This window comes from Hemiscyllium ocellatum, unplaced genomic scaffold, assembly GCF_020745735.1.
Source record: "Hemiscyllium ocellatum isolate sHemOce1 unplaced genomic scaffold, sHemOce1.pat.X.cur. scaffold_1105_pat_ctg1, whole genome shotgun sequence".
NCBI lineage: Eukaryota > Metazoa > Chordata > Chondrichthyes > Orectolobiformes > Hemiscylliidae > Hemiscyllium > Hemiscyllium ocellatum.
The window spans coordinates 96,097-118,577 of record NW_026867677.1 but is presented as its reverse complement, the minus strand read 5'-3'; the positions used below and the strand labels follow the sequence as shown (position 1 = coordinate 118,577).

General features: G+C 46.3%; 1 gene segment (V, D, J or C); it reads left to right on the top strand.

The window, feature by feature from the left end:
• Positions 1 to 8,032: 8,032 nt before the first annotated feature.
• LOC132809354 (Ig kappa chain V region Mem5-like) lies at positions 8,033 to 21,655 on the top strand. The segment is given in 4 exon segments: positions 8,033 to 8,100; positions 8,287 to 8,586; positions 9,088 to 9,123; positions 20,798 to 21,655. Coding segments are annotated over 4 exon segments (714 nt in total).
• Positions 21,656 to 22,481: the final 826 nt, after the last annotated feature.

Below are 22,481 nucleotides of genomic sequence, written 5' to 3'. Positions count from 1 at the left end.
TTTTGTATCCATCCCATTCAGCGGAATCTGACCTTATTTTTTGCTTTTCTGTAAGCCTTTTTTTTAACATTTTATTCTTTCCCTTATCTCTTTAATTGACCATTGTTGTTTGTTCGCTTTTCCCTCTCAGGTATAAACTGGCTTTGTTTTGTGTTGAATGTTCCTTTAAATATTCCCCACTGTTCTTCAATTGTTTTACCCAAAAGCAGATTTTCCCAGTTTACTGTGGACAGTCTCTGTCTCATCTCGTTAAAGTCGGCCCTTACCTTAATCTCAAACTCTAGCAGCTGATTCATGCTTTTTACTTTCAAATGCGACACTGAACTAGATCATGTTATGATCACTATTTGATAAATATTCATGCACAAATAGTTACGAACTAAATCTATCTCATTATTCATGACTAATTCCAATATTGCTTGTCCCCTTGTTGTATCCAGGACCTATTGCTGTTGGAAACTATTCTGGACACACAGCAGCAATTCACTACCTTTCTGACAGAGGGCTTGTCTGTCTCCCAATCTAAGTTAAAGTTAAACTTCCCCATTAATAATACACTGGCTTTGCTACACACTTGTCTAATGTCTATATATATATAATCCAGCACCTCAGAGCTGCTGTCAGGGGGGTCTGTATCCAACATCTACTACAGTTTTAGATCCTTTCCTGCTCCTCAGTCCCACTGAATGTTTTCTCCTCATTATGACCTCCCTCACCATTGAAGCCATTTTTTCCCTCATCAATGAAGCTGCTCCACCTCTTCTGCCATTTCCCCATATCCACCCTGTGAACCTTCTAACCCGATAGATATCGTTCCCAATCTGAATGATTCTGCAACTATGGCTCAGTAATTGATCCGATACCACAATCTTAAATTTGAATTTGTGCCTGCAGATTATTGTATTTATTCCTTACGCTCCATGCATTCATATGTAGGACTCGTATTTGGTCCATTCACTGGAATCTGTTCCTCAGCACTGATGCTGTACTCACCTCTTTCTTATTTCTCTCCATCCGTTTAATCAATATCCTTCTGATAGCTTTCCTGATATTGTCCAAATAGGACCTTTTGCCGATTTTTGCTGATGTTGTTGGTCCCGACACAGACAACAACAACTGGATCCTCAACCCCCACCGCAACCCCCCCCCCCCCCCCCAAGTCTGTTATAATTAAAAGATGGCTCGAGGTGCCTTTACCTTAAAAACCAGGCAGGCAACACACCATGTGGGGCTCTCAATCCTGCTCACAAAGGATGCTATCAGTTCCCTTCATTATCAAGACCCCTCTTTTCTTTGTGCTCCCCCAATCTGAGTGGCCTCCTGGACCATGGTGCAGTGGTTTCCTTCATTCATTCATAGGAAATGGACATCTCTGGCCATCACTTGATGTGGTCACTCTGAGCTACAATGGGCTCCACCAGCTTCCCCATCGTACAATTACTACACATCGCCTGGCCCTGTATGTGGAAATTATTTGAGGATTTTTTAATTTATGTTTTAAAATTTGCTGCTGGTCTTTAGTTTTTAATCTGTAAAATACTTCTGTCCAGGAGACAGAGAAGGTGCCAGCACAGGAGGAGGCTGTTCAGCCCCTCGTGTCAGTGCTAGCTGTTTACGAGCCTCAATCACAATGAGCATCTCCATTGAATGTCTGTTGTCAGGAAGTGATTGAGTCTGTTTTTAGAGACAGAATAACGGACAAATATGAACTGGTCCGAGAGAATCAGCATGGATTGACAAAGGTTCAGACATCTTGAACTAACCGGGTTACACTTTGTTAGGAGCTCACTAATGTGGGATATAAGGGAATGTCGATGGCTATTGTCTATAGGGAATTCCAAAAGATATTTAAAAATGTTCCACAAAAGAAACATTGATTCAGATCTTACACTCCACAACCATCTGATGAAGGAGCAGCGCTCCAAACGCTGATGCTTCCAAACAAACCTGTTCCATTAGAACCTGGTGTTCTGTGATTTTTAACATTTACACGACAGATCGACACCGGCATCTCCAAATCATGGAATTGGATGGAATTTGAGAAATGCATTTACCTTGGGTCAGGAATGGGTCTGTCTAGGAGACAGAGAGGAAGGATAATGTGCGTGTGTTCCAATGAGCCAGATGTGAGTAGTGGTATTCCCAGGGATCTGTGCTGGGACCTCAGCTTTTCACGATATTTCTCAATGACTTGGATGAAGAAACAGAGAGCCATATATCCAAGATTATTGATCACACTGAGTGAGGCAGCTTGGAGGAGGTCACAGAGATAGGGAGGGTGGAACAACAGGGAGCAGATTGAGAACAAGGATGAGAATTTAAAAATCGAGGTGTTGCTGGACCAAGAGCTGATGTCAGTCAGTGAGGATTGTGGTGGTTATGGTGGGGTGGGGAGGCGTGGGCAGGGGTGTGGGGTGGACTTGGTATGAGTTTGAACACAGACAGCAGAGTTTGGGATGAGGTGATGTTTACAGAAATCAGTAGCTGTGATGTGGGCCTGGATAACATTGGAATGGTCACAAAAACATGGTTGAGATTTTCAGTGGCTGATAATTGTGATGTGGAGGATTTGGGCCTCAAATCAGCCCCAAAGATGAGGCCAAAGTTGTAAAGAGTCTGGTTGAGCTGCAGACAGTGCTCAGAGAGAGGGATGGAGTTTGTACCGGGAACTGAAGAGGATGGTTGTGATCTTCCCTATGTGTTTCCCAGTGAGCCTGACTGCTCTGAGCTGCTGTGATTGTCACTGATTGGGCACTTATTATTAGAGATTCTGACCACAGCAGAAAGCCCCAGTGTAACAAATAACTGCAAAGATTGTCAGATCGCAACGTTGAAACTTCACCAAGAGAGGAAGTGAAAGAAGGAGCTCGGAGCAGCTGGATGCTTGTTACTGAGACGGGAGAAAACTGTCAACCATCTGCACTCTCTGGAATCTGACAGCACAGGAGGAGGCCATTCAGCCCATCAAGCCTTTGAATGACTCAGTTAGTCCCACTGCTTCCCCCCTCTCTCCCTGTAACCCAGAAAATCTTTCCTTTATAGCTCAATCTCCAATTCCCTCTATAGACCTCATGTCCACAGAGTGAGACTGCCCTGAACCTGGGCTTCAAATTGGCATCTCATTCATTCATTGCGAAACAAACTGCCTGGGCTGGGAAATGGAGCTCAGGACCCTGAACATTCCCTCTCCCCTCCTGAGGAACACTTCATTTGGTTTTGCATATTCACTTGTGGGAAGGGGCTTCACTGGCTGAGCCTAGTTGCCCTGGAGTAGGTGATGGGAAGCTGCCATCCTGAATTGTTATCGTCCACAAGCTGTAAGTTGACCCACAATGCCAGCATTTTAACCCAGCAAAGCTGAGGGATCAGCGACATATTTCCAAGTCCGGATGCTAAGCTTTTTTGAGGGGAACTTGCAGCTCACAGTGTTCCCATGTATCTGCTGCTCTTGTTCTAAATGGAAGTGAACGTGGGTTTGGAGGGAAACTAAAAGAACTGCAGATGCTGTAAATCCGAGACAAAAATAGAAAGTGCTGGAAAAGCTCAGCAGGTCTGGCAGCATCTGTGAAGAGAAATCAGAGTTAATATTTCATGCTAAACCTGTAATGATATTTTTGATTTCACTCCAAGATGCTGCCTGACCTGCTGAGCTTTTCCCACAATTTCTATTTTTGTCCATGGGTTTGGAAGGTGCTATCTGAAGATCAGTGATGAATTTCTGCAGTGCATCTTATCGATAATACACACTGCTGCTATGGAGCGTCAGTGATGGTGAGTTTGGATGCTTTGAGAATGCGATGCCAATCAAGGAGTTTGCTTTGCTCTGGATGGTATCAAGCTTTTTGAGTGGATAAGAAAGACATAGGATACAATCGACATAGATAGGAAAGGTTTCAAGGGATATGTGTGAAATGCAGGCAAATCAGATGAATTCTCTTCAGAAAACCTGGTCAGCATGTCGAAGTTTGGCTTAAGGGTTTGTTTCTGTGCTGTATGACTCTGTGACAATATCAATCTATGAATGTTGTTGGAGCTGCACCTGTCCAGGCAAGTGGGGAGTATTTGCTCACACTCCTGACTTGGTTGACAGACTTTGGGGGGATCAGGAGGTGAGTTACTCGATGCAGTATTCCTAGCCTCTAACTTGCTCTTGTAACCACTGTGTTTCTTTGGTGAATCCAGTTGTGTTTCTGGTCAATGGCACCTCAAGAATGTTGATAGTGGGGATTCAGTGATGGTAATAGCATTGATTGTCAAGGGGCGATGTTAAGTTTGTCTCTTATTGGTGATGGTGATTGGCTGGCATTTGCATGGCACCAATGGGAAATGTCACTTCTCAGACAAAACCTGGATATTGTCCAGATATTGTTGCATTTGCACGTGGACTGCTTCAGTATCTGAGGAGTTGAGAAGAGTGCTGAGCATTATGCAATCTTTGGCAATCATCCCCATTTACAAGTTTGCCTTGAGTTGCAATATCTGTTCGGAGTCTGTCCTATTTAGTACGGTGATAGTACCACACAACACAATGGAGGGGATTCTCAATGTGAAGGTCAGACTTTGTTTTCACAAGGACTGTGTGCTGGTCACTCTTACCAATACTGTCAAGGATAGATGCACCTACAGCCACAAGATTGGTGAGGATGGGGTCAAGCATCTTTTTCCATCTTTTTGGTTCCAGCTGCAGAGCCAGTCCCTCAGCTACATCCATGAGGAACCAACCAGCTCGATCAGTAATGCTGCTGCCGAGCCACTCTCAGTGGTGGACATTGAAACCCCAAACCCAGAGTACACTCTCTGCTGTCATCACCCTCAGTGCTTCCTCCAAATGTTGTTCAACATCCAGGAGAGACTGATTCATCAGCCGAGGGAGCAAGATATCTTGTAATCACCAGGAGGTTTCCTCGCCCATGTTTAACTTAGTTTCATTAGTCTTCATGGGGTCCAGAGCCAATTTTGAGACTTCCCAGGGTAACTCCCTCCTGACTGTAGACAACTGTGTCATCAGCTCTGCTGGGTCTGCCTTTCTGGTGGGACAGGACACATGCAGGGACAGTGATGGTGGTGTCTGGGGCATTGTCTGTAAGGTATGAATCTGTGAGTATGACTGTGTCAAGCTGTTGCTTGAGTCATCTGTAAGACAGCTCTCCTGAATTTGGCACTAGCTCCCAGATGTCAGTAAGGAGGATGGAGCAGGGTAGACAGGGCTGTTTCTGTCATTGTCTTTTCGGTGTCTAGATCGATGCCTGTGGTCCGTCCGGTCTCATTTCTTTTTGAAACATTGTCATAATTGATACAACTGAGAGCCTTGCTCGGCCATTTCAGAGGGCACTAGAGAGTCAACCACATTGCTAGAGGACAGTGCCGTGTACCCCGGCAGTACATTCCGGCTTCCCCCACTTCCCCATTTTGTATATGGAAGGCGGAAGCCTGCCAGTTGGATATTCACCCACAGGAGCTATCACAGCCCGTGTGCAATTCTGTCCCCACATTAAATCCACACAAATCCTGAATTCACATAACTCCTTCAATGTCCAAACATTCCAAGAATGTTCACAAAGTTGCAGTAAGAGGGATGGGGGAGAGGATGGAGGAACATAAGAACTAGGAGCAGGAGCAGGCAATTCAGCCCCTCGAGCCCACTCCACCATTTAATACAATCATGGCTGATCCCATCTCAGACTCAACTCCACTTTCCTGCTCACTCTCCATCATCCTTTAACCCATTACCCATTAAATATCTGTTCATCTCCTCCTTGGTGTGAGACAGGGAAGGGAACACTCCATTTCAGAAAAGACTGACCATGGAAGGGGAAGGAGAGGGGAAGGGATTGGAACATGTTGTGAATGGACAGGATGGGTCAGTGGTCAGAGCCTGTCCTGTCCCTCCAACTCACACTGATGATCTGAGGATCTCCTCTCTCTGCTAGGCCTTCATGGAATGAGGTTTGTGTCCAAATGAGTCCCCAGTGAGAATAGGCCAACAGCACAGAACAGCCCTTCATTTGACCAGAATCTGTCCATCTTCCTGAGAGAGGCCAAACCCTGGTCAATGTGGAAATAGGGCCTTACTCCAGGACAAAACAGGGGTCAAGGGTTAACATCCATTAGTGGGACAGAGTAGAGGGAGATTTATCCTGCATTCAACTGTCACCACCCAGGACACTGTCAGAAAGAGAGAGCAGTGAGGCAGAGAGAGAGATGGAGTGAAAAATAGTGTGAGAGTGAGAGTGAGACTAGCATCTGATATGGTGTAAGATATGTGAGGGGACCAAGAGAGTTAGAGGGAGGTAGAAATGGTGAGGCTGAGGGATAGAGAGAGAAACAAGATGTGAGACAGTGTGACTGAGAGGGATGGAGAGAGACAAAGAGACAAGGAGAGAGAGAGAGTGAGAGACAGGATGGGTGTGAGACTAAGCATGAAGAGAGTTGAGAGGGAGGGTAAGATTGAGTGTGAGAGAGAGATGAGTATGGGTAGATTTATAATGACAGAGAGAGAGAGGGAGAGAGACTGTAAATTGGGAGGTCGAGAGGGAAGGAGAGAGAAAGAGGGAGGAATAGAGAGTGACAGATAACAATTGGAGGCTTTTAATTGAAGTGAGAGAGGGAGCGAGTAACAGAGACAGTGAGAGATGGAGAAACAGATGATAAGATGGAGTGAGAAAGCATCAGTGAGTTGGAGAGAGTGGCTATGAGACAGAGTGTGTGTGTGAGAGAGAGAGAGAGGGAGAGAGAGAGAGACAGAGAGAGAACATGAAAGAGATTAACAGTGGGAGAGAGAGGTAGAGGTAGAGAGAAAGAAATGGCAGATGTGAGTCAGAGAGAGAGAGGGACAGGTCCTGGTCACCACACTCTGGGAAGAATGTGATTGTACCTGAGAGGGTACAGGGGAGATTTCCCAGGATGCTGCCTGAATGTGAGCTTTGAGCAGTGAAGGCTTAACAGGGACCTGATAGAGAGGGATAAGATTATTCAGAACAGTGACAGGGTAGGTAGGATGGCACTTTTTACATGAGTAAAAGACTTAAAAACCTGGTACAGAGATTGAAGGTAACACAGACATGGACACGTAGAAACTTGGAGCAGCAGTAGGCCATTCGGCCCTTTGAGTCTGCTCTGTCATTCAGTATGATCATGGCTGTATCAATTTTTGAATGTCATAATTTCTTCGAGGGTCAGTGTGGGCTTGTCGGGCCAAATGGCCTGTTTCCACACTGTAGGCATTCTATGATCTATGGCTGATCCTCTCTCTCAAAGCCATATTCCTGCGTTCTCCCCATTCTCTTCAAGTTGTTAAAATGCAAAACAATTATCTCTCTTGTTTTCTTGAATATATTCAGTTCCTTGTCCTCCACAGCCTTCAGTGGTAGCGAATTCCACAGGTTGACCACCCTCTGAGTGAAGAAATGTTTCCTCATCTCAGTCCTAAATGGTCTACCCTCTATCCCCCTGAGCCTGTGTCCCCTGGTTCCAGACTCCCCAACCAGGGGAAACCTCCTCCCTGCCCAGCCCTGTTACAATTTTATATGTTTCAATCAGATCCCCTCTCATCGTTCTGAACACGAGGGAGTCCATGGCCAGGCGAGTTGGAGAATTGGAGAGTGAGAGGAGAGTTGAGAAGAAATGTTTTCACCCAGAGGGTGGTGGGAGTCTGGAACTCACTGCCTGAAAGGCTGGTTGAGTCACAAACTCTCGTGACATTGGAGCAGTGTTTAGATATTCCCTTGTGTTGCTGTAACCTCCAGGGTAACGGGCCAAGAGCTGGAGGATGGGATTAGTGTCATCAGACCGCTGTTTACCAGCACAGACACAATGGGCCAAATGGCCTCATTCAATGTTGTTCACATCAATGACTCTGAGACAGAGAGAGAGAGAGAGAGAGAGAGAGAGAGAAGAGGAAGTGTGTGGGGCTGACGTGGCTCTCTCTGCCTGATGCCATTTACATACTGAGGAACACCCAGTCAGACTCTCACAGGCTGCAGCTTTATAAAGCAGAGCCCAGAGAAGGGAGAGTTTATCAGGAACCAGGCACAGGGACAGGAGCACACACCATGATTTCACACATCCAGCTGATCTGGCCCCTGGCATTCTGTGTCGCAGGTACAAATCTCTCTCCTTCCACCTTGAATCTTTAGCTGCTCTCCATTTCACTCCAATTCCACTGACTTGTGATTGAAGGGAAAATGCTGAAACCAGAGGAATGCTCAGTGTCTCCAACAATCTCTCATTTGACAGGCTCTTTGTGTGACAGTTCTGACTTCACTGTGTTTCTCTCTGACCCCTCAGGTATCAGTGGGGACATCACCATGACCCAGTCTCCCCCGGTGCTGTCAGTGGGACTGGGCCAGACCGCAACCATCACCTGTAAGGCCAGTCAAAGCATTAGCAGCAACCTTGCTTGGTACCAGCAGCGAGAAGGTCAGAAACCCTCTCTCCTGATCTACAATGCAGCAACTCGATTCACAGGAGTCTCCGATCGATTCACCGGCAGTGGATCAGGGACCAGTTTCACCCTGACAATCAGCAACGTTCAGAATGAGGATGTCGCTGACTATTACTGTCAGCAGTATAGCAGCTACCCTCGACACAGTGATACAGAGCCATACAAAAACCTCAACACGCACAACACCACCTCCTGGACTGACACATCGCACAGTCACATAAAATGTATAATAATGAACACACAGTCTCACTGCCTGAAGTGATATATCCAGTTAGATCTGAATGAAACTGATCAAATTACCCCATGCTGGGATTTCCACTGTCCACGGCACACTCCAGTCCCTGTGGTGTCTCAACGCTCACTGAAGGCCTCTAGTTTCTCTCTTACACTCCATGGCCACATGTGAAGAGCTGCCTCAAGATTTAACATCGAAAAATAAATTTCACAAACCTCCCGAGCCCAGCTGGAAACAACCCAGAGAGACAGAGAGAGAAAGACACATGAATGAGGGAGAGACAGAGAGGGGCAGGGAGAGGGTGAGAGTGAGCGATAGACACACAGAGACAGAGAGAGGTTGACAGTGATAAGAGGAAAGCAGAGAGCTGAGGTTTTTGTACAGCCTCTGCACTGGGAGCTCTCACTGTGTCTTACGTTCGGTAAAGGAACCAAGCTCAGACTGAGTAAGTAAACCTCAATCCTCTGTTACTAACCCTGTCAATACTGAAACACACTTTCTAAAATACAGTTGCTGATTTGTTGAAGGTGTTAGTGGGAAGCTGCAGTGAATGAAATGGTTGATTGAGGAGCACTGTGTCGAACAGGGTGTCCAGCTGTATTTCTTTACTTTCATGCCCTCTTTAAAAAAAGCAAGATATAAGTCAGTAAGTTTTACTCACCGTGTGGAGGAGCTCTGCCCATTTGCAGCCTGTGGTCCCATTCCTGCAGCATGGAGTGAAATCAGTGAGTAGCCTCCTGCCAGTCTCAGTGTGACGGACACGGGGCAGAGTTTGATGTGAGCTCTGGCTCCCTGTCCCAGTCTCTGATCTCACTGACCTCAGCAGCAGCAGCAGCAGCAGCAGCAGCAGCAGCAGCACAGTGAGACACCGAGCTCCCACCTCCCCCAGCTTTAACTCTGCTCAATCACACAATCACAGAATTGTTACAGTGCACAAGAAGGCCATTCCGTCCATCCTGTCTGGACTAGCTCTCCGAATGAGCAATTGACTGAGTGTCATTCTCCTGCCTTCTCCCTGTCACCCTGCACATTGTTCCTTTTCAGATAACAGTCTCATTCCCTTCGGAATGTTTTAATTGAAGCTGCCTCCACCACACTCTCAGGCAGTGCATTCCACACCTTAACCACCCACTGGCTGAAAATGTTTTCCCTCATCTCACTTTTCTTACTTTTCCAATTACTTTCAATCTGTGGCCTCACAGTCTCAATCCTTTCACAAGTGGAATCATTTTCTCCCAATTTACTCTGTTCCAGGCCCCTCCTGATTTTGAATTTCTGGAACAATTCTCCTCGCTGCCTTCTCCAAAGACTTGGAGGTGCCGGTGTTGGACTGGGGTGGACAAAGTTAAAAATCACACAACACCAGGTTATAGTCCAACAGGGGGTTTATTTGGAAGCACCAGCTTTCGGAGCATCCCTCCTTCATCAAATGATTGTCAGCGGCGCACCAAAAGCTAGTGCTTCCACATCAACCTGTTGGACTATAACCTGATGTTGTGTGATCTGTAACTTTCTCCAAAGAAGACAGTCCCAAATTCTCCAATCTATCTTCAGAACTGATATTCCTCATCCCTGGAATGATCTTTGTGCATATGTTTACCAGCTCTACAAAACATTCACCTCCTTCCTGCATTATTCACATTATTTATGTCCCTCATGATTTTATAAACCTCTGTAAGGTCACTCCTCAGCCTCCGGCACTTCAGGGTAAAAGATCTCAGCTCTTCCAGCCACTAATGTTCACAGAGTCAGACAGCGTGGAAACAGATCTTTCAGTCTAACTCCTCCATGCTAACTAGATATCCAAAACTGACCTCATCCCATTTGCCAGCATTTAGCCCACATCCCTCTAAACCCTTCCTATTCATGTACCCATCCAAACATCTTTTAAATGTTATAATTGTATCCGTCTCCAGCACTTTCTCTGACAGCTCGATCTGGACACGCACCACCCTCTGTGTGACAAGTTACCCCTTAGGTCCCTTTTGGATCTTTTGCCTCTCATCTTAAACCTATACCCTCTAGTTTTACATTCCCTTTCCCAAGGCAAAGACCTGGGATATACACCCTGTCCATGCCTGTCAAGATTTTATAAACATCTATAAGGCCACCCCTCAGTCTCCGATCCTGCAGGAAAAATAACCTCTTCCGACAGTTCAAACCCTCCAGTTCCAGGCAACATCCATGTAAATCTTTTCTGCAGAATTTTAAGTTTAACAGCATCCTTCCTATCACAGGATGATCAGAATTGTCCACGTTATTCCCAAAATAGCCTCACCAATTTCCTGTACAGCTGTTAATGATGTCCCAACTCTGATACTTAGTGCAGTGACCAATAAAGGCAAGTGTACCCAACACCTTCTTCATCTCCCTGTCTCCCTGTGACTTCACTGTCAAGGAATAATGCCCCTGCCCCTGCCCCTGCTCCTGCCCCTGCCCCTGCCCCTGCACCTGCCCCTGCCCCTGCCCCTGCCCCTGCCCCTGCCCCTGCCCTGCCCCTGCCCCTGCCCCTGCCCCTGCCCCTGCTCCTGCACCGGCCCCTGCCCCTGCCCCTGCCCCTGCCACTGCCCCTGCCCCTGCCCCTGCACCCTGCACTTGCCCCTGCCCCTGCCCCTGCACCTGCCACTGCCCCTGCCCATGCACCTGCCACTGCCCCTGCCCCTGCCCCTGCCCCTGCCCCTGCACCCTGCACTTGCCCCTGCCCCTGCACCCTGAGGTCACTTTGTTGAGCAACACCCCACAGGGCCCCACCATTAACAGTATAACTCCTGCCCTGGTTTGACTTTCCAAAATGCAACATCTCACATTTATCTAAATTGAACTCCATTTGTCACACGTTTAGATCAGAGTGGTGCTGGAAAAGCACAGCAGGTCAGGCAACATCCAAGGAGCAGGAAAATCGATGTTTCGGGCAAAAGCCCTTCATCAGTATTCCTCTAGCCGAAAAGTCGATTTTTCTGCTCCTCGGATGCTGCCTGACATGCTGTGCTTTTCCAGCACCAGTCTGATCTAAACTCTGGTTTCCAGCATCTGCAGTCTGCACTTTTGTCCATTTGCCACACTTCTGCCCATTTCCCCAAATGATCAAGGTCCCACTGTACTCTCAGATAAGCTTCTTCACTATCCACTGTACCACCAATTTTGGTGGCATTTACAAACTCGCCATAATTCCTATATTCACATCCAAATCATTTATTTAAATGATAAAAAGCCAAGGACCCAGCACCAATCCTTGTGGCACACAGCTGACATCTGATCTCCAGTCTGAAAAGCAACCACTTACCACCACTCTCTGTCTCCTATCTTGAAGTCATTTTTTTTTACCCAAATGGCTAGCTCCCCCTGGATCCCATGTGGCCTAATCTTACTAATCAGTCTATCATGTGGAACCTTGTCAAATGCTTTGCTGAAGTCTATATAGACAGTGTGTACTGTTTTGCCTACATCAATCTTCTCTTCAAACAATCTCAATCACGTTAGTGAGACATGATTACCATGCACAAAACTGCATTGTTTGTCCAAATGCATGTAAATCCTGTCCCTCAGAACTCACTCCAATAACTTACCCAGCAATGACTTCAGGCTCACTGGATTAGATTTCCCTGGCTTTTCCTTACAGCCTTTCTTAAATAATGGCTAACATTAGCCAACCTCTCTGGTTCTCCAGAACCTCACTCATGGCTGTCAATCAGAAACATACCTCAGCAAGGGATCCAGCCATCTCTTTCCTAGCTTTCCACAATGTCCTGGGATACACCTGATCAGGTCCTGGAGATTTATCTACCGTCTTGCACTTTAAGAAATCTTCTTCTATAATGTGGACTTGTGTCAAGACATTACTATTTATTTCCCAAGTTCCCAAATTTCCATGTCTTTCTCCATGATAAATACTGACCTGGAATATTCATTTAAGACCTAAACCATTTCCTGTGGATCCACCCAGAGGTACATTGTTCATCTTCATGGGGCCCTATTCTCTCTCTAGTTACTCTTTTGCCCTTTTCTTATTTACCATAATTCTACCACTTTTGCCCTTGAGTAAGTTCAGGAATTGTTTGCCCTCCTTCAAATGTATCTCGAATATACCTGGTCCACATCCTCTACTATTCTTTTCAGGACTTTCCTGCCAACCTTTGATCCAACTTTATTCAGATCTGAGACATCCATATCTTATAGAAGCTGGCATTTTCCCCAGTGAAGATGTTTTACCCTGAAAAGGCCTTTGTTCTTTTCTACCGTCACCCTCAACTTTGTGATACAATGATCACTCTTCCTTAAGTGTCCTCTCACTGACACGTGATCCACTTGGGCCTCCTCATTTCCAAGATCCAGATCTAGCAGAGCCTCCTTTCTCATTGGACTGGAAACATGCAGCTGGAGAAAATTCACATGAACACACTCTCACGACTCTGGCCCCTCTGTCCTTCACACTGCTACTACCCCAGTCTATATTCAGAAATTAAAGAAATTCCACCCCCCCCCCCCAACCCCATTTGTAATGACTATTATATTTGCAGGTCACTGTAAATTCCTTGCAAATGTATTCCTCTAAATCCTTCCCATTGGGTGGTGACTTATTGACTGCACTGATGATTCTGTGGACCTTGGTGTTCCTCTCTGACAGTCCCTCCTGACTCCCACAGCTCTGCCAAGTTAGTTTAAACCCTCTCCAACAGCACGAGTAGATCACCTCATTGGAGCTCAGTGCCAGCTCTGTTCAGGAGCAACGCTGTCTGGTCTATCCAGGTCCCATTACCCCAGACCCAGTCCCGATGTCACAAGAATCTAAAACCCTCCCTCCTGGATCCTCTTCCCAGCCCCACAGTCACTTGTGTTATCCTCCTGCTCCTCTTGTCACTTGCCTGGGGCACTGGGAGTAACCTGAAGATTCCTACTTTTGAGTTCCTGATGTTATTTCCCTTCTGAGCTCCCTAAATTCTGACTGCAGGACTACATCCCTTTTCTCCCTCTGTCACTGGGACCGATGTGGACCACGACTGCTGCCTATTCCCCCTCTCCCCTCAGGGTGCTCTGCAGTCGCTCAGTGACATCCTTCACTCTGGCACCAGGGAGACAACACACCATCCTGGATTCCCATCTGCAGCTGCAGAAACACCTATCGATGCCCTCAGTCTCAAATCTCCTTTTACGATCACTCTTCCAGTCTTGCTAATACCACCCCACCACCCCACCACCCCTCACCCCCCCTCCCCCCACCCCCCCCCCCCCACCCCCACCACCGCCCCGGCAACCCCCCATTATAGCTGAGTCACCAGTGATGCCAGGGACTTGGCTCTGGCTGCACTCCCCAGATGAACCATCATTCTCATCAGGATTCTGAACTGTATCCTGGTTGGAGAGTGGGATGCCTGGGGACTCCTATACTAGCTGCCTGATCCTTTTGGACTGTCTGCTGCTCCCCCATTCCCTCTCTCCCTGCATACTCTGAGGCTGCAGAGTTACCACATCTAGAAACGTGCTCTCCACGGAGCTCTCAGCCTCACAGACGCTCCGCACTGACACCAGCTGCTGCTCAAGCTCCAAAACCCAGAGCTCTAACTGCTGTCACAGACTTCACTTCCTGTACTCATGGTATTCCAGGAGCTGGGAAACATTCTGAAATTCCCACATGGATGCACACTCTCTCCACTCTTTGTTTGTCTCTTGGCAAAGTTCTGATGACAAACAGCTCCAGCAGGGCTCACAGTCCAGTGGGTTCAGTGTTCCAGGGTTTTGGGGAAACTCTCCAGAAGTCTTTAAGAAATAGGAGCAGAAATCAGCCATTCAGCCCATTGAATCTGCTCTGCCATTTGATCTTGGCAGATATGCTTCTCACCCCCATTCTCCTGCCTACTCCACAGGAACGTTCGATCCCCTTCACAATCACGAACCTATCTATCTCTGTCTTAAATACACTTAGTGACTTGGCCTCCCCTGCCCTCTGTAACAATGAGTTCCACAGATTCACCACCTTCTGGCTGAAGAAATTCCTCCTCACCTCAGCTCAAAAGGGTCGGCCCTTCATTCTGAGGCTGTGCCTTGGTTCCCGAGTCTGTCCTGCATCCACTCTATCCAGGCCGATCAGTATTCTGCAAATTTCAATCAGATCCCTCCTCATTCTTCTAAACTCCATCGAGTACAGACACAGTGTCCTCAACCACGCCTCATATGACAAGCCTTTCATCCCCAGGATCATTCTTGTAAACCCCTCCAATGCCAGCACATTGTTTCTTAGAATATGGGTCCCAAATCTGCTCACAATATTCAAAATGTGGTCTGACCAGAGCCTTACACAGCCTCAGCAGTACATCTCTGCTCTTGTATTCTGGCCCGATTGAAATGGATGCGAACATTTCATTTGCCTTCCCAAGCACAAACTGGACCTGCCTGTTAAACTGAAGGGAAACCTGAATGAGGTTTGTGCTTTAGATTTCCAAAAGCTTTCCTTATTTAGCAAACAGTCTTTGCATCTCTTCTTCCTCCCAAAGTGCATACCCTCACACTGTCACACATTGTATCCTGTCTGCCACTTCTTTGCCCACTCTCCGAGCCTATCCAGGAGCTTTTACAGCCTTCCCACTTCCTCAACACTACCTGTCCCTCCACCTATCTCATGTCACGTGCAAACTTAGCAACAATGTCTTCACTTCCTTCATCCAGATTGTTAATGTATAACGTGAATAGTTATGGCCATAACATTGACAACTGCAGAACTCTACTAGTCACCAGCGGCCATTGTTCCTCATGCTCTGCTTTATGCCAACCTGCCAGTCTTCAATCCATGCCACTACATTGCCACTAATACTGTGGGCGCTTATCTTATGTCAAATGCCTTGTGGAAATCCAAAGAGATTACTTCCTCGGACTCTCCTTTGTCTGACTGGCTCATTGCCTCCTCAAAGAATTCTAACAGATTTGCCAGGCATGACGTCTCCTTGATGAAGCCATTGCACTTCCAATCCTCTGCAATTTCATCCTTAAATTGAAGTCTAAAACCTTACCAACAACTGAGTCCTGGCGAACTGGCCTACAATGTCCCACCTTCTACCTCCCTCCCTTCTGAAACAGGGGTGGTATGTGAGCCATTTTCCTGTCCCTTGCCCCCACCAAATCCGTCCCCATCTCACCTCCATACCCTGACTCCATTGATTACTGAAAGATCATCACCAATGCCTCCACAATCTCCTCAGTGATCTCCTTCAGAACACATGGGTGTAGTTCATCCAGTCTGGGTGCGTTATCCATATTCAGACCTTTCAGCTTCCCCAGTACCTCCTCCTTAGCGATGGCCACTACACTCCCCTCCGACCCCTGACAGTCTTGAATTACTGGGACACTGCTGGTGTTTTCCATGGTGCAGACTGAGGCAAAATATCTATTCAATTCCTCTGCTATTCCTTCATTTCCTGTTATTCTTTCTCCAGCCTCATTTTCCAGTGATCCATAGTCTATTTTTGACTCCCTCTTCCTTTTTATACACCTGATAAAACTCCTGCAATCTTCTTTTATATTACTGGCTAGATAACTCCCACATTTCACATTCTCCACCCTTAATGCTTTTTCAGTTGTCCTCTGCAGGTTTTTAAAGGCTTCCTAATCCTCGGGCTTCCCACTATTCTCCACCACATTGAGTTCCCTTTACTCAACTGAAATACTGTTCAATCTGATTGCAACTTCTCCCTCTCAAACTACAGGGGGAATTCTATTGTATTATGGTCACTTATCCACAGGGATACTTTCACCTTAAACTCACTAATCAAGTTAGCCTCAATACACATCACTGAATCCAGACCCGCCAGTTCCATAATGGCTCAACCACAAGCTGCTCCAAAATCATCGACATTCCATGAAATCCTTTCCTTGAGATACACTACCCAGCCCACCTATCCATTGAAGTCTGCCCTGACATTTTCTGTCTCCTAATTGATTTCCTTCCCCACACCCTGATTACTGCTTGGAGACCTGGACATAACTTGCATCAGATTCTTTATTTATTGCAGTTCCTCAGCTCTACCCACACAGATTCTACACCTTCTAACTCTACATCACTTCTTGCTATTGATTTAATTTCATTTCTCACTAACAAGGCAACTCTTCCCCCTCTGCCAATCTGCCCGTCCTTTTGATAGGACATGTAACCTTGGATATTTAGTTCCCAGCCCGAATTCCCTTTCAGCCATGTCCCTGTAATACCCACAACATCGTACCTGCCAGTTTCAATCTGTACTACCAGCCCATTGTGTATATTGTGTGCATTTAAGTACAACACCCTTAGTCCTGCATTGATTGCTCTCCTTCCCATCATTGTCCCCTTATCTGCTGTGCTTTATGTTCGATTCCTGATCCTTTCTGTACTCTCTGTCCTTTTACATCTTCTAGAAAAATGAATAACCTTTCCTGAGCCCTCCTCAACTTTAACTCGTTTAAATTCCTTGGAAACTCAATTTACCTGGAATTGTGACATCACTTTGTCAACCCTACTCAGAATGCTTTGTGCATTTAGATACAAACTCTTTAAGTTTGTTCTATTATTGATTTTCCCTGCACTTTTATGATCCCTTTGATATTCAAAAATTCCATCCCTTTCTTTTATTTTTTGGTAACAATCAATCCCATCACTAACCAGCAATCCTACCTCCTCCTTTACCTTCCATTTTCTCATTTTCCATCCAACTGAACCAAATTCCTTTCTCTTTGGGTTGAGTTCAGGCCAATATTTATCGTTGAGCCAACATCATTATTGGTCTTTGATCTCATTGCTTCTAGTGGGATCTTGCTGTGCAGAAACTGGCTGCCACGTTACTGACATTGCAACAGTGACTGCTTGTCAAACAAAACTGTCTGTAACTGTCTTTGGGAGAGCCTGATGTGTTAAGGGCTGGATTGAAATAAAATTAGAGTCAGAGGGATGGACAGCACAGAATCAGACCCTTTGGTCCAACTCGTCCATGCTGACCAGATATCCGAAATTAATCTAGTCCCACTTGCCAGCATTTGGCCCATATCCCTCTAACATCTTTCTATTTACATACCCATGCCTTTTAAATGTTGTAATTGTACCAGCCTTCACCACCTCCTCTGGCAGCTCATTCCATACATTTAACACCCTCTGATTGAAAACGTCCCTTAGGTCCCTTTTAAATCTTTCCCCTGTCACCTTCAGCCTATGCCCTCCAGTTCTGGACTCCCCAACTCTGGAGAAAAAATCTTCTCTATTCACTCTATCTATGCCGCTCATGATTTTATAAACCTCTATACGATCACCCATCAACCTGCAATGATCCAGGGAAAACAGCCTCAGCCTATTCAGCCTCTCCTTTTCATGCAAACCCTCCAACCTTGGCAACATCCTTGTAAATCATTTTAAGATTCGCAACATTTTTCCTACAGCAAGGAGAACTGAATTGCACACAGTATTCCAAAAGTGCCCTAACCAATGTCCTGTACAGCCGCAACAGCTCCCAACTCCAATATCCAATGCACTGACAAGTAAAGGAAAGCAAACCAAATAACTTTGTCACTTCCCAATGTACCTGCAACTTCATCTTCAAGGAACTATTCTTCATTTTTTGGAATAACTGAGAGTCTTTCAGTTGTGAAAGATGCCATTCCACGGCACTGTTGGATGAAGAGCAGGCAGTTCCCCCTGGTGTCCCTGGTCAATATTTATCCCCTAGTCAAAATCACTCAGAATGTATTTCTCTGCTAATTATCACATGGTGTTTGGGATCTCGCTGGTCACAGTCTGCTGGAAAGATCCAGTGGGACATCCTGAATTGGGGACAGGTGCTACACAAGTGCAAGTCTTTCTTGAAGGTTGGAGTCTCCTGATCTGGATCCTCATCAATTGTCTGCGCACTCTCACCTTCCAGGAGTCATGGGGTCATTAGGAGCAGTGACCCTGTCTGACCCTAGGACACTGAGACTCTTTGCAGCCTCACCCTTGACCTCAGCCCAATAGTGTGCAGCAAGGTTTGAAATATAATCTAGAATCTTCTACACAGACACCCCAACGTGATTCTTTCCTGACGTGTGTGGATCCGAGTCTTCTCCAATGTTCTTGGATAAAGTTCTCCTGATCTGTGGGTAATCGGAGGTTTGTTAAAGAGATACCACGCTCCATCCCACATTCCAGCTCTTGCTCCATAGCTCTGGAAGTTTTGCTGTTTCAAGTGAACATCTAAGTGTTTTTTCAATGTGATGAGGGTTTCTGCCTCTCCCACCCTTTCAGACAGTGAGTCCCACATCCCACCAACCTTTGGGTGAAAACAAAGACCCTCAACCCCCCTCTAATCCTGCCCCAACTGATTTCAATCTCTCCCCATGGTTATTGCCCTCTGTGCTGGTGGAAATCAGTCCTTCCTACCCACTCTGTCCAGGCCCCTCATCATTTTACACACCACCATCAAATCTCCCCTCAGCCTCCTGTGTTCCAAAGAAAACAGTCCCAGCCAATCCAATCATTCCGCAAAGCTCAAAGTCCCCACTCCAGACAAACTCCTCCTCTGTCCCCATCTCTAATGGAATCACATCCTTCCTGTATGTGGTGACCAGAACCGTACACAGTTCTCTCACTGTGCTCTAACTGGGGTTTTATACAGTTCCAGAATAAACAAACACCTTGCTTTCACAGTCAACCAAAAATGAGATAAGGGAGGTGATGGTCTAATGGTGTTATTGCTGAGCTGTTAATCGAGAGATCCAGGTAATGTTCTGGGGACCAGGGTTAGAATCCAGCAGATGGTGGCATTCAAATTCATTCAAAACAACATCTGCAATTAAGAGACTAATGATGACCATGAAACCATCGTTGATTGTCAGGAAAAAGCATCTGATTCCCTTATGTCCTTTAGGGAAGAAAACTGCCATCCTTACCATGTGACCCCAGACCCACAGCAATGTGGGTGACTCGAAACTGTCCTTTGGGTGATTAGGGATGGGCAATAAATGCTGCCGATCCAGCAATGCCCTCATTCCATCAAGGGAAAAAGAAAAACAGTTTATCCCATGTGTCTTCTGAACCACCTCACTGACCTGCATTAATCACCATGGCCACATCTTCCACCTCCACACACATCTGACTTCCAGCTTCAAAATGATGAGAGACATTCCTTCATTATCTGAGAAACAGATAGAAACATCAAACACAGGAGCAGCAGTAGGCCATTCGGCCCTTCAAGGCCTGCTCCACCCTTCAATATGATCATGGCTGTTCATCCAACACAGTCCCCTGTTCCTACTTTCTCCCCACATTCTTTGATCCCTTTAATCCTAAGAACTATATCTAATTCCTTCTTAAATACACATTGCATCTAATTCCCTTTTGCTGGAAAAATGGATGACAATTATTGGGTTGTTGTTTTTTGACCAGTATGGACACAATGGGCTGATGGGTCTTTTGGGCCCCTATGACTCTATTGTTATTTATTATGAATAACTGGGTACCAAGGGCTGACCCTGTGGCACCCTAAGTTGTTATTACCTGCCATTCAGAAAAAGACTCATTCTTTCTGTGCTGCCTGCCAACCAGTTCCCAATCCATGTCAGTACGTGAACCCCAATCCTCTTGTTTCTTTGGTCTAGATGTGGGAGTCCCACCCTTACTCATTGTGGGAACAGATTCTGAACAGTCTGTCTCATCCTTCGAGGGCTCCCACTGCCCTGACACTGATTTCCCATCATGCCATTGGTTCCGATCCACTTTTACCAAAGCACCGCACAGTTTAGTAAAATGAAAACTTTTACACTTGCTCCATGGTTCTCCATTTCCATTCCTCCTCTCAATCTCACTGAGTTGTAATCAGTGTCACTAAAATGCTTCCCCATCGATAGCCCTTCCAGCTTCCCACATTCATTCCATAACTGATGGTCCAAAATTGTCCCTTCTCTCTCTGCTGCTTCACCATCACCTTCTCAGGGACATCTAGGGACGGTAATGAATGCTGGCCCTGCCAGTGACACTCAGATCGCAAGAAGCAATTTGAACAGTGTCTGTTCATTTGTTGGGTTTATTCTGTATTGACTAAGAATGTTCAAGAAGATCGTATTGTCAGTGAATATTGTGAGGGTTGAATTCCCTTCAAATGTCAGGGATTAAAATTGTTTCTTTTGTCTTTCAGTCCGTGACAACTCTCAGCCCAAGCTGACCCTGCTGCCCCCCTCCCCTGAGCAGATTAATGCCAAGGACACTGCCACCCTGGTGTGCCTTGCCAATCACTTCTATCCCGATGAGCTGGAGGTGCAGTGGAAGAAAGACGGTGCAGTCATTTCGGACGGGGTTCAGACCAGCAACTACCTGCGAGCTTCGGACAGCACCTACAGTGTCAGCAGCCTGCTGACCCTCTCTGGGTCTGACTGGGAGTCCAACGCTCGCTTCTCCTGTGCCCTCACCCACGTGACCCTCCCCTCTCCCCTCAGCAAGAGCATCAGGAGATCAGAATGTGTGTAGAGTGTTGGAGACAGTCCACAGAGGAGACACAACTTTAAATAGAACAGGGCTGAGCTGGCAGGACAAAGGTCATTGTCAGCACTGAATTTCAACTCTCTTCCTTCTCAGGACTGCTCAGGGAACCTTCTGAGGTTTGGATGTTAAAGCACATCATTGCGACAGTGTCGAGGGAGCTTTATGCTGTGTCAAACCCCATGCTGTCCCTGTTCTGGGAGTGTTTGATGGGGACAGGGTTGACTTGTGATGCCAAGTAAAATCTCTTGAAGTTGCTGAAGACTGTCAGCTGTACAAAACAATGTGAACCTCAGAATTCTCTGCTTCAATAAACCAGATCTCCTTCCTGCTCAGCTGTCAGTTCCAATTTAAGGTTTTGTCACTGTTTAAAGGGACAGGATTCTCATGTTATTGAGCAATTCTCCACAAATGTTTTCCTTAAACACCATTGTGGCTGTGAATTTGAGCAGCTTCCTCTGTCTGGGCTGTTAATTGCAGTTTTTTTTCTGTCAATGTGAATGTGGAAAAGGGAATAAAGGTGAAGATTCAGTCTCTGTCTGGTGTATGCTTTGGAAATAGATAACCTTCCCCACCCCCCAGTTGATTGGCTGCATTTCAGCAGGTCATTGTCAAGATTGGCTGGTTGGCCTGTCAATCAATTACAATCATCAATCATTAATCATTTTCAAATGATCCCTTTGATCAGGAATTTATGTAGGTTACAAGATTCCAAAAAGAACAGAAACCGAAAGCTGTTAGGACTCAATAAGTACAATCTGATGCATTCCCTCTTCACTCTGTTGGTCCAGGCCCATCTGATGGGATCGCACTGTGCAATCTCTGCTGCATGTTGGGTAGCTGCTGAAACAATCTTCGGCCAATCACTGACATTGTCAGCTGTGTCTCTCTGAGGTAAAAACAAGGACTGCAGATGCTGGAAACCAGATTCTAGATTAGAGTGGTACTGGAAAAGCACAGCAGGTCAGGCAGCATCTGAGGAGCAGGAAAATCGATGTTTCGGGCAAAGCCCTTCATCAGGAATAAAGCTCTATCTGGAATGTGTGCCTCTCTGAGTGTGAGTGTTTAACTTAATGCTGCTTGGAGGGGTCTCTCTCAGTGTGGATTTGTTACTCAGAGAGACACCTACAGGCAGCGTTCAGTAACGCACCCACATTCGGAGACACCTGTCTCCAGCATGGAGTGTGATCATGGTCCTCAGTGCAACCTGTCTCACAGAGTGAGTGTGTTACTCTGTGCTGTCTGTAGGTGTCTCTCTGAGGTATGTGTCTCCGAGTGATGGATTGAGAATGGGCTTTGTGCTGGGGATTGAAGATTAGGCTTTAATCTTCTCAAATCATGAA